At 39.4% G+C, this 17,390-nt stretch overlaps 1 protein-coding gene across 2 annotated transcripts; it reads left to right on the forward strand.

Annotated features, from left to right (window-relative positions):
• The first annotated feature begins 3 nt into the window (after window positions 1-3).
• Window positions 4-15,587, forward strand: C4H5orf22 (chromosome 4 C5orf22 homolog). Of its 2 annotated transcripts, XM_074146627.1 has the most exons (10): window positions 4-162; window positions 2,010-2,096; window positions 2,539-2,684; window positions 3,893-4,042; window positions 6,225-6,681; window positions 8,293-8,355; window positions 10,438-10,559; window positions 11,530-11,596; window positions 12,177-12,316; window positions 13,648-15,579. In XM_074146627.1, the coding sequence occupies exons 3-10, from the start codon at window positions 2,644-2,646 to the stop codon at window positions 13,778-13,780; spliced, it is 1,173 nt and encodes a 390-aa protein (XP_074002728.1). In that variant the 5' UTR covers window positions 4-162; window positions 2,010-2,096; window positions 2,539-2,643; the 3' UTR covers window positions 13,781-15,579. The 2 variants fall into 2 exon arrangements, with proteins under 2 accessions (XP_074002728.1, XP_074002727.1); XM_074146626.1 differs by lacking the exon at window positions 2,010-2,096 and having other exon boundaries at window positions 10-162; window positions 13,648-15,587.
• The last annotated feature ends 1,803 nt before the right edge of the window (window positions 15,588-17,390 follow it).

Genomic DNA, 17,390 nt, shown 5'->3' on the forward strand with positions numbered 1-17,390 from the left:
ACCGCCCGCCGGGAGGGAGGGAAGGCGGCCGGGCCGAGCTTCACCCTGCCCGGCTTCAGCGGTATGAGCGGCCCGGTGGCCGGCAGCGGGGGGCGGCCCCGCGGGAGCTGCCTGCGGGCCTACCCGGCGCTGCCGGTGTGGGTGGTGGAGGACCACCAGGACGTGAGTGCCCGGCGGTGGCGCGGGGCTGGGCCGGGCCGGGCCGGGCCGTGCGGTGGAATGGGGAGTCCCCCTAGCCGTGCATGCGGAGTAGCTTCACTTGTTTGTTTATTTCTTTCTCTCTCCGCGGTGTGGAGGCTGAGTCTGGGAGGTGGAAGCGAAGGGATGTCCCCGGTGGATGCGCTGCGCGGTCGCCGGCGGCCTCCCGGGAGAATGCGCCTTCCCGCCCTGTAGCCGGGGTGTCCCCGCTCCGGCAGGGCCCTGTCCCCAGCGCCACGCATAAACCCCACACCTGCGTGCCCTTTCACTAAGGAAACGTAAATGAAGTTCAGTGCTCAGGTGACATGACTTTCCTCCCAGATTCAGTGATTCAAGTTAAATAGTGCCATGATCAGATTTTGGCCTCTTTTTAACCAATTATTGCATCCTCCGTCCATCCTTCCTTCCCTCCCTCCTTTCCTTTCCTTCTTTCTTCTGTTTTTTGTTTCCTTCTTTGAGTCGTAGTTGCTATTGTTAAAAGGAAATAACACCTACATTACACTGCTTTTAAAATTAGCTAAGGCGTCAGCGCAGTGCACGGAAACTCAGCCCTACACAGTGTATGACGTGTTGACAGCAAATTGGTAAATATAATCACATCCTAACAGGCAGAATGAATGCCACTTGATGAGAAATGTTACATTTGGAAATTTCCTTTTTTTTATTCAAGTGATTAAGCAAGGGGGTGAAAAGGGAGTTGCTTTTGAACAGCTTTTTCTGTTTTCCCATATGGTTTATCTGTAGTAGCGTAAGTTGAGGCCTTAGTCTGAAGTAAGCAAATTCTTCACCCAGTGGTGCCAAAGCCCGCTGATTTCATTGAGGATTGCTGGGGGCATGAAGACCTTGTGGAAAGAAAAATGAAAAAATATGAATGCTGTCAATGTCTTGCAAACAAAATTTTAGTGTAGTAAAGTTTGTCAAAGAAAATAATGTTCTGAACGGGTCATATTTGCTAAGACTCACTGTTATTTGCTAAGACTCATATTAAGCTGTGATAGCTGGCTTTCCGTGATAACCAAGGACTAAGAGTATCACTGTGACAGGAGTACTGAGATAATGACTGTTAATGATTTGTCTTTGTGTCAGTCTCTATACTTCTGTTCTCAATTAACTCAACAAGGTCTATTCATACTAAACATATATGCTGTGTTTTCATTATATGTGTGTATATGTGTTGGTCTGTCTTGCATAAAGCATATATGGCCTTCCATCCTAAAGTGTAAGAACTTCAGAGAAACTTATATGGTCCTTTGCTGACGCTGATGTTCCTCTAGGGCAAGGTGTCACTAGCTGCATCATACTTTGATTAATAATAACAGCTAGTGTAAAGGAAATTTTGTTCTTAATTCCAAAGCAGGAGAATTTACAAAGTTAGAGATTGTAGTCGCTCGTGTCTTCTTCCACCCTCTCCTACTCTCACAATTTGTAGTAACACGTACCCGAGATGAAATTTTAGTTGCAAAGATTGTAGGTTGTTAGGTAGGCCAGATTATTTCCTTTTGCCAAAGAAGTAAAAGTCGTGGATCAGGGAACTCTTGTTGGTTTTAACCTTGTTTTATCAGCTATTACAGTAGTATACATATAACTGCATATGTAGTGGGTAAACTGAGGAATTTATTACTAGACTGATGGAATACAGTCCAAATTTCAGCTGTCAGTCGTGTTTTACAGTTATGCCCATGCAGTACACAAGATTCATCATCTTAGTCAGCTTTATGCCAAAAAATTATCTGTTTCTGTTGTAATCTGGAGATCATGTGTAATTTTTGTTGCCCTGTCCTTTTACAGTCTTCATGTTTCCTTTATAATAGGGCTGTGATTCTCAGTCTTTGCTGGGTTTGCTGGCACCTAAAGCAGTTACTGTCCCATAGCTGTGGGAGGGACTCCATGTACTGCAGGTCAGTGTAAGAGGTTTCATCAATCAGCCATCAGTTTTCTTATTTTACCACCCTACATTATTGCACTTCAGCGGTTTTAATACACTATAAATCGATGAGTTGCTTCATCTCCTGTTTTTTCCACCTTTGAGTGAAGACCTTCAGCAGGGAATAAGGTAGTTGAGAAAGGTAGTCTCTTTATTGCAGCAACTAAATCATGTAGGGATTAGGAATTAAGCCCTTTCTTCAAGGGGAATAGGTTAAAAGATCAACTACAGTTTAAATGATGGTGGGGTCAGTTTTCACTCTCTATCAGTTAACATCTAAAACACAAGTAATGAGATGTTTTTATCTCCACGGCACCCATTTGTGGTGAGGAAGCTTCAGTGTTTTTGCTGTTAAAGCCATTGCATTTTTCAGATCACTGGTTACAATGGAAATATTTTTATTCGTGTTGTTTTAGGTGCTGCCTTTCATCTATCGTGCCATTGGTTCAAAGCATCTTCCTGCCAGTAACATCAGCTTTGTTCATCTTGATTCCCATCCAGACCTTCTTATCCCTGTGAATATGCCTGCAGACACTGTTTTTGACAAAGAAGCTCTTTTTAGGTAAGTCCTGGGTACTGCATTGGAATACTTTATGTCTAGTTTCTGCTGCCTTTGATTTATGGTCAATATTTATGGTTTTATGGATTATGGATTTATGGTGTAGGACATATAAACAAGAGAGATGTAAATCAGCCTCAAGTTGTACATTCTGTCTTTTCACTTTTGCTGAAAACTTTTTTTTTTTTCCCGCAAAAAACCTTATGTTTGTGTTTTTTGAATGTGGGCAAATATTTAAGTTGCATATCAAGCCATTTAAGACTTACAAATTTACTTTGTTTAGTTGTTCAACAGTATATTTTGTTATTAGGCCAATTAGTAGTTTCTCTGAGTAACAGGACGGCACCCTGAGTGGATGCTGTATGTCTGAAGAGCTGTGGTTTTAAAACAGCCTTTCTCTCTTCATACCAAAAAATTGACTTTGAGATTGAAATAACATCTCCTACGTTGACGTGGTGAATATGTGAAGTTGAACAAGATTTTCCTACTAAAATTGTTAAGACCAATATTTTCCCCCAACGTCTTAGGTAGGTAACAAGCCACAGAGAGATCTTTGCTATTGTCTTTCTTTTCCCTTTTCACTGATTGCTTCAGTGTTACAGCGATTTCCAGCTATGGCAAGATGATGTAATTGTTATATAAGTAATTGTATCATGCTACTCAGTCAATATTTTGTTTTCTTTGTTGGATGAATAAGAAGTTTTGTGGGCTGTGTCATACACCTGAAAAAATTGGGTGTTGATAATCAGGAAAGTTGCTATTCTGTAGGTGCTAATTGACTCACTTTAATTACTGAGATTATATTTAAAATCTACTTAGAGCAGTTTACTGTAAAATACTCCCTTGAGGTCCGTTTGAAATTATTTAGAACCGTATTGATAATGCTCCTTGTACTTCTCTGTGATGTATCAAGAGAAAAAAGACAACACATCCACAAAGTTTATAATCAAAGTGCCATACTAAGAGTGAAGCTGACTGCACTCTATAATCCTAACTTTTTAAATTCCAATGTAGACAGCTTTAGTCTGGTCTGGTTTAGGAATAAAGTTTTCTCTCTTTTTGTTTCTTTGATGATGTGAACCTTACACAGAGGACTAATTTCAGATGATTTGCATGGGGGTTTTCAAGATGTAGGAGGTATTTGTTGTGTTCTTGGCCGTTTTACAGGGAAAATAACAGTATTATCTCCAGTCTTTCTCCATTTTTTACAGTGAATTAAGTATTGAGAACTGGATTATGCCTGCTGTTTATGCTGGCCATATTTCTCAAGTAGTATGGCTTCACCCACCCTGGGCTCAGCAGATCTCTGAAGGAAAACACGATTTTTTAATTGGAAAAGACATATCAACAACTACAATTAGGTAAATTGTCTGCTGTCATATGCTAATAACATAAAGGCGATCCTTATAACTTTTCATGCATGGGGTTTTTTTTGTATTCTTGGATAAAGATGAAAATTTAATTTGTATTTGTGAGTTCCTTAGGACCTAATGTGACTGTGTCAGTGGGTACAGTTAAAATTGTGCCTTAAATTCTTTTTTTAATAAGTAATTCTAGCTATTCACATTTCATTTTAGCTATCCAAGTTTTAAATAAGTTGTCTTCATTAAAGTCAAAATCTCAGAAAGCAGTAATTTTTAACAGAGGATTTGGGTAATGGAGGACAGCAATGTGATCCTCCTCAGTCCTCCCTTATCAGGACAAAACAAACCCAGTTCCCTCAGCTCCCCTTCACGTGCTCCAGCCCTCTAAGCACCTTAGTGGCCCTTACTCACTTTGTTGTCATCTCTCTTGTTCTGGATGCCCAGACTTGGGCAGAATGTGTCAAATGTGACCTTACTGGTGCTGAATAAGAGGAGAAATCTCTTCCCTTGCCTTGATAATTGATAAAGTCAGAACTCAACTGGACGAGGCCCCCTGCAGCCCTGTCTACCTTTGAAGTTAGTTCTCCTTCAATCAGATGATTGACAAGAGACTTCCAGATGCCCCTTCCAATCTTAATCATTCTGTGATTCGAGTTCCCGTAACAGCCCCTCATAATTCTGCAGGATGCAGTCAATGACAATTTCGCATACACCGTATTCACTGCATTGTGATTTTATACAGTTTGAGTGGAGATTTACAAATCATGTCTCTTGCCAGCATATCAGAATAAATCCTTTGAAGCAAGTATAACAGAAGACAGCAGAGCTTTGTTTTACCACCTAAGAACACAGAAACTTTACAATTCTGAATCTGAGGCCTAAAGTAAACCAAAATAATAAGATAAAAGCTAGTCATTTCAGTTACAGTTAACTGTGAGAACTAGCAAACATATAGAAATACTTCATGATGGCGGAATAGCTCTCCAACAGATCCTTTGGTTGCTTTAGATTGAAAAACATTTCAAGCTGCCTTTTGAAGATGGTCATGTATCTTTTCTTCAGGTTGTACGCTTACAAAAATAATGAAGAAAGGGAAAGACTCCTTAGAAATACGAACTTCCTAGAAGTTTTGTTGACAACAGGTGGCTGGATAGGCAGGAGATACCTTAGTAACTGTCCCACTAAGGAAAATGCTGTAGCATGATCTCATGTTGAATCCCGGAAAATTTCTGAGAATATTCCCTGTGAATGCCCCATCAACAAGATGAAGGTGTGATCCAGGCACTCACTTTAGCAGGCTTAGGATAATCTCGCCAAAAGACATGGGGGAACTAAGCTTCAAATTTCTGCTGCTCATTAAATTGTTTGTCTTTGTGGTTGTTTGATGATGATACCCTGTAATCAGATGAGACCTTAACAGAAGAAAGCAGAAGTTCACACTTCTTCTTAAGCTTGTTTTTTTAATCTGAATTTATGATGCTTAAGGTTTAATGTACTGAAATATGGCCTGAAAATAATATACTTTAAATTTTCACTGTAAGCAGAGTTTTTAGCATTATTTTTTGTTTGGTTGGTTTTAATTAGGTGAATTACGCTGATACATAGCTATTCATCCTCGAGCTACCTGCTTTGCCTCACTTAGAACAGGGAATCTATATTGGTGGTAAAGTTAAATGCTACCCAATTAATTCATAATATTTTACTTTTACTAAATCAATATCCATGGGTTTTGGGGAAGTTCTCAAACACAGCTGACAGATTTTTCCTTAAAAAATAGGCAATCCAAGACAAAATATCCATAGCTTTGCAGTTTTATATGCCATAATATTGACAATATCTTGTTAAATTCTTGAGTGTTGTCTTTAGAATGCAATTCAGTGACAAATTAATCTTAGTAGCACATAATGTAGAATCTTTTTCTTATCCATTAAAAACCTTGTAGGGCTATTATAAAAAATATAGAGTGATTTTTAATATATAGATTCAGCAAAGAAAAAGTATACAAAACTTCAACTTTAAAACCTGCAGATTAAAATAAATAATTTTGTGTACACTGTTTTATTGCTTTTGTTACCCATCAATCATCTAATCATTTGTCTTAGAATCCCTTAAGTGTATATGCTTTCTCCTAAGTTCTTTGCACAGATGTATATTAACTGTGATTTATTCTCAATTGTAGGGTTACAGGTACAGATCATTACTTTTTAAGTGATGGTCTTTATGTCCCCGCTGATCAGCTAGAAAACCAGAAGGCCTTAAATTTACACGTCATTCTCATCAATCCTACTGAAGCGTCAAACAGCCAGGAAGAAAATGGCGAAGTAGCATCTGCGAAGAGACTGAGACTAAATACAGATGACATAGCAAGCACCACTTCTGCCTCTTTATCGGTGGCTCCTGGTGACCTTGATCACAGCACTCCAAGTCTGAAGAAAAAGGAAGTACAAAATGCAAGTGTTCCGAACAAGGCAGAAACATTGTCAGAGTGCTCAGCTTCAAGCTCTCTCAGGGAATGCCCGATAAGGGAAGTTGTTAAAGATGTCTGCCAAGTACTTCAGAAAGGGGATGCATATGTTTTAGACATCGACTTAGATTTTTTTTCAGTTAAAAATCCGTTCAAAGAAATGTACACAAAGGTAAGCATGACAATGGAGTGACCTTGTACCATTCTGTCCTGGTTTCAGCTCAAAGGTGCAGGGCTCACTTCTGCTTGTTGCTTGGGACATAAAAGCTGTGCTTGGGTTTCCAAAGGTAATGCTTCAAGTACCCACAGCAAGACTCATCAGAGAGGGATGACAAATCGTGTATCTTTTTACCCCCAAAGAGTGGTAACTTGTCCTGATGATAGGCTGTTACTCTTACTTCCTTTGTCTGGACTGCTGAGTATAAGGGTGAGCAAGCAGCTGTTGTCTCTGATGTGGCTCCGAGTTTAAGACTCTGCCTTGTATTCCGTTTATAACTTGCTTGCACAGCAAAGGTAGCTCAACTGTGTAAAGTAGTAAATATGTAGATCCTCAAAGGTGCAAAGCAGTTAGCAGCTTTTCTTGGCGTAAAGGGGATCTTTGGAAACTAACTTATCTGCCCTGAAAATAGGGTGTGGCATTTACAGATTTCAAATTCTTCTGCAGTATCCTGACTTTTTAGCATTTAAATCTCTCTTTAACATTGTTTTAAGTTCAGCTTATGCTGGAGAACATCTGACATCTTTGAGTTTCAGCTAGACTACTGCTTCCCTGTTCACCGCAAAGAAGTGAATATAGTGTCCCTGACCTCTGTTAGCTCCTGATGTTCAGCATTTAGGATCACAGTATCTTAGGACAGTGTGCAATGTCAGTCGTTCTGAATCACAGAGAAGCGTACAACAAAGAGAAAGCACCATGGAGGTCTTGCCATATCAGAATAAAATTCAATACCTCTCTTAGGTAAAATACATCCTGAATAAAATAATGGAGGACTTCGGGAGGTTTTTCTGTTTGGTTGTTTTTTCTGGGCGTTGGTGGTAGGGGTTTTCTTGTTTTGCTTTTTTGTGCTTTTTTTTTTTTTGCTTTGTGCTATGGTAGGTCCTCAGTTCTAGGCACAGCTTTCGGAAGTAGGCTTATACAGAGCATCCAGTGTATTTTTTTTGATATAATGGTTTCATTTGCAGTTAATATTTCTTAACTGGGTTCCCTCTATTGTAAATTAAGATAATGCCATCCAAAAATTTTCACAATTTAACACTTCAAAAGTAACAATACAAGGAAAAGCTGAAACGCAAATATGAATATTATCAAGGAGTAGGGCTGACAAGCCCCCTGTAACAGTTTACTTGTGAATTTGGCCAACCAGCCTGAAGCCTTTACCTGTCTGATTTTCATTTACAATAATACTTTCCTGTTGGTGTTGTCTGCCTAAATCTGCTAACTCAGTTTTTCTCAGCATCTCATTGGGACCGTAGTTCAGCAAAATGTATATTTAATTTCAGAGACTCTTTTAACTAACAGATGGTAAATATTTAGCTTTTAAAGCTGTGTTTTTGAAGTCAGGTTTAAAGTTAAGCAATTGCAAAATGTTTGGCTGAGGCAGTGAAGTATTAGTTCCTCAAGCCTCACTGTCTCCTCCTTGCCTGCATTTATAGAAAGCTGTCTGCAGTACTAGAGTAGAGGAGTGATCTGAGTGATCAGATTCTCTTTTTGAAGGAGGGCTTTGAGGATTTTGTTTCTCATTTGAAGAGCCTAATTTTTTGCCTCTCTTTTTCTTTTTCAAAGACAGAGTATGAGCTTTTGCAAGAGTTGTACAATTTCAAGAAGCCCCATAGAAATGCAACAGAGGTATGGTACTTCCTTGTGGGATGCATGAGGGAATGAATCTTTTGATTTACACAACAAAAATGAGTTACGACAAGAAAGGAACCTATGAAAGGTGCTTAATGAAGTGATCTCCAATTAAGCTATGCAGCATGCCGAATGCTAATCAGCAGCATCTTAGGAGTTCTTTCCTATTAAATGTTTTGGTTAAACGTGTGAACTGCATAAGTATTTAGCATGAGTGTGAAAATTAATTTCTGTAAACAAGTGGTAATTGACAAGGAAAAAATTAAAACATAGTAAGTAATCTGTAATCTTGTTCTTTTTATGACTCAAGAGGGCTTTGGTTTGGGTTTTTTTTTTGCTTGGGCTTTTTTGGGGGGGTTGGTTTGGTTTTTTTTATTCCCTCCAGGCTCTCCCCTTCTTTGCTGTAGCTCAATGCCTAACTGATATTTCACCTATTTATTTAGATGTGGAAAGGCTGGTATTATACAACTGTAATCTACTTCTTGTTATGTGCATTGTGTGCTTCTGAGTTATGGAAGTGTAAGGTGCCAAAATAGTCATTCAGCCCTGAGCCCAAACCATGGAGACACCCATGTTAATGGTCATTGTACCAAGTAATTTCTAAACAAGATCTTATCTTTGCTTTTGTAATCTCATCTGAACACTAGTACAGAGAGATTCAACACATACAATTATCACACATTAATGAATCCTAATTAATGTGTGTATACAGAAATGGAGATATGTGGAAGATTGTCAAATTGATTTTCATGTTTCGTAGTCAATCAGCCATAAAAACAGTTACCTATTTAAAAGGTACCTAAATGTGAAACGGGTAAACATTTCTGATGTAAGTTCCCAATGTAATTTCAGAGCATGTTATTTACAAATGCCAACAAGTTTATAGGAGGTAACTGAAATGGTTAGTGAGTAATGGATAAGTATAGAACTGAGCAAGGCAAGATCGGATTCATGGATGGGTTTATAGTGAGATGGTCAATTTAAAGGATTTGAAGGTAGTAAACTAGTAAACCTTGTGTTTTTCAAAGTTTCGGAAAATATCCTAGGTGTCTAGTCTTTTAAAATCTGTTTTCCTAGTTCCAGAGTACATTTGATGCACCTTGCTATCATACTACAAGATAATAGTGTTCTTCAGGGTTTTTTTTGTTGGTTTTGTTTTTGAAGTAATATAGAGCGGGATCAGACATGTCTTTAAGGTTAGTTACTGGTGCTGCTTGGAAAAATATCTTATTTGTACCTCAGGATCATAAAGTTGTACTCTATGAGTCGTTGATACCCTCAGCTCCACTTAAAAATTAGCCCAAAGCTGACATCATTGGCCAAAAGAAGCAGCATCAGTTCAGTATATGATACAGCCAGCAGAATCCCAAGGGAATTATGTTTTTAATTGTTATCCATCTATTCCAATGTGCCTTTTCATAATTTTCCTTCACGCGCCACTACACTGACTATTTCCAATACCAAATATGCCAAGCATTGCTTTTCATTTCATATGTTATATAGGATCTGACTGTGTGTGCATGCACAACTGTATTCATGTATGTAGCGTCATTCCAAGAGGATTGCCTCTTTAGGTGTTCTGAACTTTTTAAGAAAGGGCATAAAACTTTACAGGATCAGAGCGATAACTGATATTTTAAATTAATTCCATGTTTTTTCTGACACACAGAGTTGAAAGTCTCAAAGCATCAAACAACACATTTTGTTTTGTTTTTACATTATAAAAATGTAAAGCTTGTACTCGTCTGAGTGTTTCACTGCTATAAAAAAAAATCCAACAATTAGTCATACACAGTTTCTTTGCTGTCACAGATGGATTTTACCAGCATGTGGATGTGGCTTTTTTTATTTGTTTTAGGAAAGACAGAGTAAAGAGAGGTGATTTATCTGAAAGTATAACAGCTTCTGCAGGCATCTATTCTGATCCTCTTGAAAAGATGTTCTGTACTAATGAATGAGCTGTTTCTGATTCCCCAAATTCCAGTAGATCAGTCATTTCAGAATTTAAACTGTAGGGTAAACCATGACATTCTTACCTCTTTTTTTTCCTAACATATTTTTGCATCTGTTTATTTAAAGGAAGGCTTGCTAGATTGTGTTGAAAAACGTGTTCATCAGCTAGAAGATCTGGAAGCAGCATTTGCAGATTTGTGTGACAATGATGATGAAGAGACCCTGCAGAAGTGGGCTTCGTATCCTGGGTAGGAGATTTCTAAATGGTTTAAAATGCAAACAGTCGTTTGGGAACTGATTATCCCTAACAGAATCCCTATTTGCTAACAGAAAAGGAGAGAAGCTGGACAGGATCTATGCAAGGTTACCATTTTTCCTTTAGTTCTAGAGGAGGAGGAGTCAGACAAAACAAAAGGCAGTCTGCTGTCTTCAGTGCCATGATAAGCCTCCCAAGATCAGCCTTGTACAGCTTCATGCAAATTGTGTTAGCTGTGGAGGGAGGCAGATTTGATAACTAAAAATTTAGTGATCTTTGTGAAGCAGAGCTCTCAAAAGAGCAACAAAGTATGGAGGATATGGAGAAGGACTTCTGTGGTGGTCCCAAAGGCTCTGCTTTCTGTGGGAAAAATGGAAGTGAATGAAAGGCTGTATCTGAGCAACAGTGTCCACAAAACATCTCAGCAGCATCTGCTGTGCTTTTAAACTAAACTTTTTAGCTGAAAAGAAACAGCAAAAGTCTCAGCTTTCCCTTGATAGGAAAAGCACTCATTTTCCCCATCAGATGCAGCTGTTACTGCCAGACCTCTGTAACAGTGATCACAAGCATTTCTTATCAAGTTCATACAACTTTGAGCTACAACAGCTCCTCTCCAGGTGTGACCTAAAAGAAGTGTGAAGTGGTCTTGTTAGAGGAAGGTATAAGTATAGGGGCTTCCTAAGAAAGACCTGGTGAAAGAGTACAATAGTACTGATAATTTCCATTTTTCTGAGGTGCAAGATGACACACAGGCGTGCTGTGGTTTTGGGGGGCAAATTTCATTTTCAGATCTTAGTCCATGATAACTTCTACTTTCTTCTTTTGTCTTTCTCTCTTGCCTGTTTTTTCTTTTTTTTTTTTTTTGTTTTTGGTTCGGTTGGTTGGTTGGTTTTTTACCACTTAAGGTGAATATATGTTTCTATCTGTTTATGTAACAAGTTTTGGGTTTGTTTTAACTCCAGAATGAAGCCACTTGTTCAACTAGTTCACAGTTTGAAAACCAGGATGGAAAACCCAGACTATGAAATGGTAGGTGACTAGGTAAAAGAGCAGAAAGTATATAGATTTCAAAAGCATAGCTTCAACAGGGAGGGAAGAGATCATGCTTTATTTCAGACTTGCTTCTTGATTCAGGACTTTGTGAGATTTTGGTAATTTTCCCTTTTTTTGTGTGTGTCATTGCTTAGGCCAGCTTTTCGTTTTAAAGCTTCTAAAATTCTACTCATCTGTACTTAGGCAACATTAATGTGGTCTTTCAGGATTGTGACATCTCAGGCTGCTTCCTGTGAAGGAAGGTTTCATTTCACCAGGGTCTGTTGATATACTTTATAGAACTTAACTTAAGGTACCTATTTGTAAAATATCAGACCTATCATCTTCAAGGGCTGTAGCAAACTCTGAATTTGTAGGAGAGGTACAGTGTACTGGAGATAATGAAACAATCAATACAACCTCCTTTTGCTTAAAGAACAAGTTGGGGAAAAGCAATTCTTACTGCCTAAAGAGGTGTAACTTACCTTGGAGATAGTATCTTAGAGACTTTTCATACAGACAAGCTATATCAATAATTCATAATCAGAACTTAAATCTCTGTTTAATTTACATGTAGGTCCATCAGGCTGGTCTGACCTGTGATTATATGGAGCTTCCCCACCATGTTAGCACTGAAGAGGAGATTGAAGGCCTCATACAATCCATTAAAGTTCTACTAAAAGATATGCCGAAGCCCACACTTGTGACAGTTGCTCGGTAAGACTGTGCTGACAAAGCTAAATGATTCTATCAATATAGCACTGGTTGTAATATCTTAGGTTCTGTGGTAAAGTGGAAGCCGTACAGCATAGTGAAAATTGACATTTGAAAATGTTGCTCGTAAGGCAGTGACAGTGTCTGCACAGCTAAGGGAAGGTTTTGTGCTGATGGCCGGTTTTACTGGGCGTTAGAGTAGCTAGCACAGATTTCCAAAGCAGTGCAAACATGATGACTTAATGAGCTTCAGCACAGGCTATATAAAGCCTGTGATGAGGCCTTCTTTGTGTGAGATTGATAGCTGTCACTGGGTTTCATACACCTCCACTACTTTTATTACTTGTGCTGGTTACAGCAAAGCTAGCTTGGAAAAACCTGCCTTACTTTCTTGTTCCAGGGTTCATTTTACCACAGATAGGATTTCTGTTTTCAGTGGAACTTCTGATGGAAGTGGTTTTCATCTAATAGGCTGAAAGGGATTTATATTCTAGAAAGCTCTAGTAAATCTTTGTATGGGGTAAAAGTTATGCTTCCAGGACTGCAAGGGTGTTATCTGGGAGAACAGGATGGAGTTTGAGGCCAGGGACCTGGGAGAACCAGGAATCTGTCCTGGGAAAACTTTATTTGAAGACCACAGTGTATCTGTTGACAAATTGTTGTAATTTAATCACTTCAGCAGTACTAAGTGTGCCCTGAAAGGGCAGGCAATAACAGCAGAAGCTGACATGAAATTGTTTTTATCAAAAAGAAAGAGCATGGCTAATACATACAATAAAAGCTGTATTTCCTGTGCCAGCTGCAGAGTTATTATCCACTGTTGCAGGGAAAATACAGAATCATTTTTGTAGATCTTGACAGATGTAAAATCCAAGAAGTATCAGCTCTGCTTTTTTACTAGTATCTGTTTGCAGTTCATTAATAGATACTGTAAATAATGTTACATTGTTGTGAAGATTTCTTTTTCAAGTTTTCCTACCTATTTTAGCAGTAGCATTTGAATTTTTCAATCTTAACTTTCTACCAGTCCTTTTCCTTGAACTTTGACTGCCAACGTGTTTTGTGTCGGAGTCAGGAGGAGAGTAGAATTGGAAGGATGAATAGATCACATTCCTAATCTGCTTCAGACTTTTTATTCAACCTCAGGCCAACTGCTACCGTTGAAAGTAGCGAGGAGAAGCCCAGTGCTACGCTTTGAAGGGATACTGGGAGGCAGAACTCATCACAGTTTGAAAGTAGCTTCAGCCTAGACACAGAGCATTACAAGAATACAAAATGTGGTGATGGTGGCGATATTTGTACTCTCTTATGCTTTTTTCAATTCCTTATTACAGATCAAGTTTGGATGATTATTGCCCTTCAGAGCAGGTTGACATCATTCAAGAAAAGGTTCTCAATTTACTCGGTTCGGTGTATGGCACTCTGGATGTGCACTTAGATTATTCAAGCACCGCATCTTCTTTGTGACCTTTCTTCATGTATTGCCCTCTAATGCAGTGGATTAATTTAAATTGCGTATTGGCTATGCTTGCAAGGGGAAAAATACTGTTATTTCAGCAGGTGGCACTAGAACTCAAGCTGACCGAGAGCTGTTTTGGAGTTGCATTGCTTTCTCCAAGTCTGCTGCATCTGAACTGTTTGAACTATTTGTATCTGAACCTTTGGTTTTGTTCATATTAGTTCTGTGATTATTATTTTTACTCTCTTGCTTCTTAAAATGGTGCAAGAGAAACTATTTTTTGTCCATAAAATTATTTTTTCACCTGACATCTTTTAAGTGTCTGTAAAAAAAAAATTATTATATATGTAACTTCTTAAAATAAATGGATTTCTTTTATGTAATTAAACTTTTTTTGATGGAGTTTGGTGAGTAACAGACATGTTCCTGAGTTGCATTGTACCTTTTAAAAAATTATCCCAATAATGCCATTAAGACATTAGGTATGCATAGTGATCTTTCTTAACTGCTGTGCTCAGATGACCAGGTATCCCTCTATCATTTCTCTAGAGCAGTTTATGGCTTCTGCCCCATCCACAGAATATCATTTATATTTATAATCTATTGCATTAATATGGTCTTATTTTGCCTTAGAGTATTTCATTGGTGACTCAGATAATACCTCTAATGTACAGACACTGGCTTGATACTTTCATTTTTACCTATTTTTGAGGATAAAAAGTATGCTTGCATGTGCATGCTTTTATCTGTTGAATCCTGTAAGGAGTTGAATTGATGTTTTCTTCAGAAAGAAAGATTTAACTTCACTGAAGTCAGCATCAAAACCTTCTGTACCAGGTTTTTGCTCGTTTCAATATTGCTATTTGGAAAATAACAGGTTTAGAACCATTTAATTTAGAAAGCAATTTGGTTCTAGAGAAAACCACTTCTTCCAGAGGAAAAAAAAACCAAACCCAGGCTGTTTTCATTAGTCTATAACACGTCCCCTCCTTCACCCAGTGTCAGGGCCCTAGGGTAATGACAGCCCTTGCTGACCTGGCTTCTTTCCATGTGTTTGCCCAGTGATCGCTGGGCTGCTGATGGGACCTGCTGCTGTCACCATTCGGCCCTGCTCTCCAACCTGGGTGCCGTGGGACCTGGCCATCAGGCTGCACAGTGTCAGTTCATTAAATTGGCTGCATGACCTGAGTGGGAAGAGTGAGCCCTTAGGGCCCGCTGGGGCTTAGGGCAGTCCCTCTATTCACAGGTGGCTTAGTGAGAGCCTCAGTTGGCCAGGCAGAACTGTGCTGTTACATCCAGAGCACTTCTCTCTCTGGGGCTAACATAATTCTCCACAGCACAGGAGTACCCCTGGCACCTTTGACCCAATGGGCTTTTTTTATTCCCTACAACCTTATTCAAAGCCCAGCAAAGAGCATCTCTTACTTTAAAAAAAATCCAAAAAAATCTTTACACAACCAGTACGTGATCTGACTCCAGTTTGTTTCTGTATGCGATATATGGCTGTTTATAATTTATGAAGTATTAAGGAACTTGGATGCAAGGCTCATCATGTCTTTGTGACAGAAGACAAAAGCAAAAAGAAAATGGGTCCATGGTCATGGCATTTATTCTACTAGAAGAAATATTTTAAAATAATTACATAATTGCAATCTATAATATAGTCATTTATATCAACAGCAGAAGTCGTGAAAAACTGTAAAAGTGCACAAAGTCTCTGTAGAGCAAATACGAATGTTAACAAATGAACTTAACTATTTCAGAAGAAATTACAAGCAAAATTTATTCATAATAAAAGACATTATTCTAGGTGGTATTTTTCTCTTTCCCATTTCAGTTTCATTCCCAAATGATCAATTGGCTGATGGGTCAATCTCAAAGAGTTATAGTAAATGGGGTTACGTCAGGCTGGGGGCCAGTCACCAGTGGGGTTCCACGGGGCTCAGTGCTCTTTAATGTTTTTATAAATGATCTGGGCACAGGAATCAAATGTACGAGTAAGATCAGTAAATGAGTAAGACTGCTGATGATACTAAATTAGGAGGAGCTGTGGACTCCCTCAAGGGTAGAGAGACCTTACAGAGAGATCTGGATAGACTAGAGAGCTGGGAAATCACCAACCGTATGAAATCTAACAAGAGCAAGTACAGGATTCTCCACCTGGGACAGGGTAGTCCTGGTTACATGTACAAATTGGGGGATGAGAGGCTGAAGAGCAGCCCTGTAGAAAGAGATCTGGGGGGTTGGGTTGATGGCAAGTTGAAAGAGTCAACAGTGTGCCCTGGCAGCCAAACAGGCCAACCATGTCCTGGGGTGCATCAAGCACAGCCTATCTAGTTGGTCAAGGGAGGTGACTGTTCCACTCTACACTGCACTAATGCAGCCCTATCTTGAGCACTGTGCGCAGTTTTGGGCGTCTCAATATAAGAAGGACATCAGACTATGGGAGCATGGCCAGAGGAGGACAACCAACATGGTGAAAGGCCTCAAGAACAAGACTTACAAAGACCAGCTGAGGTCACGGGTTGTTCAGGCTGGAGAAGGCTGAAGGGTGACCTCATTGCAGTCTGCAACTTCATCAGAGGGGGAGATGCTGATCTCCTCTCCCTGGTGACCAGAGATAGGACACAAGGAAATGTCAGGGGAAGTTCAGACTGGACATTAGGAGAAGGTTCTTCACTGACAGGGTGGTCGGTCACTGGAACAGGCCCCCCATGGAAGTGGTCATGGCACCAATTCTGTCAGAGTTCAAGGAGCATTTGGACGATGCTCTTAGTCAAATTGTTTAGCTTTAGGTAGTCCTGTGAGGAGCAGGGAGTAGGACTCAATGATTCTTATGGGTCCCTTCCAACTTGAGATATCACAGAATCACAGAATCTTCTTTGAGATCATCGAGTCCAACCACAAAAAAAAAACCAAACAAACAAACAAAAAAAAACCACCACACCACAAACACCAAAACCAAGACAAAAACAAAAAAAAACCCTACACAAAACAAACACACACAACCACACACCACACACAACCACAAACAGACACAAACCAACAATCTCGGGCACTAGAGCATGGCTCTATGACTCTCTGTCTGTGAAGCATGCAAAACCTTCTTTCCTAAAGTTTCCCCAGTTTCTAACCCCACCACAGGACAAGTAGCAAGACCAGGATGAGGTATCTGTGGCACCCATCTCCCCATGATGTGTCCTCACCTGCTGGGTAGAGAGAGAGAGATCAGTTTAGTCTCTGAAGGTGGTTCCTATTCTCTATATAGAAAGATGAACCATTTGGGAGTCAGGAATAAATCACTGCATAATAGCAAGTTGAGTGTCAAGAACGTTTCCCTCTTCAAAGCAATTTTTACCAACTACTGGCACTTTAGTGCAACGGGAAGGAGTGTGGGGAAAAAAGTGCCCTTGAAGTGGTGTTAGAGATCCAAATTCAATCATATATGTTCAGAAAGGCTAACAAAATTCACAAACCTGCCTCTTACTGCCACCAGCATACTTGTGATTTTGGCAGAAGTCACCTTCATCAATGGCACCTTTACAAGAAAAAAGCTAGTTTTAAATGCCTTATTAGGAAATAAAGGAAAAGATTATACTAATGTTGCACGTTTTCCCT

This window comes from Numenius arquata, chromosome 4 (genome assembly GCF_964106895.1).
Source record: "Numenius arquata chromosome 4, bNumArq3.hap1.1, whole genome shotgun sequence".
NCBI lineage: Eukaryota > Metazoa > Chordata > Aves > Charadriiformes > Scolopacidae > Numenius > Numenius arquata.

Excerpts from the sequence above, each read along its gene's own strand:
- C4H5orf22 (XM_074146626.1), top strand. The coding sequence starts at position 64 with ATGAGCGGCCCGGTGGCCGGCAGCGGGGGGCGGCCCCGCGGGAGCTGC. Across the intron at positions 4,043-6,224 it reads ATATCAACAACTACAATTAG|GGTTACAGGTACAGATCATT; the intron begins GTAAATTGTCTG and ends TCTCAATTGTAG. Across the intron at positions 10,560-11,529 it reads AAGTGGGCTTCGTATCCTGG|AATGAAGCCACTTGTTCAAC; the intron begins GTAGGAGATTTC and ends TTTTAACTCCAG.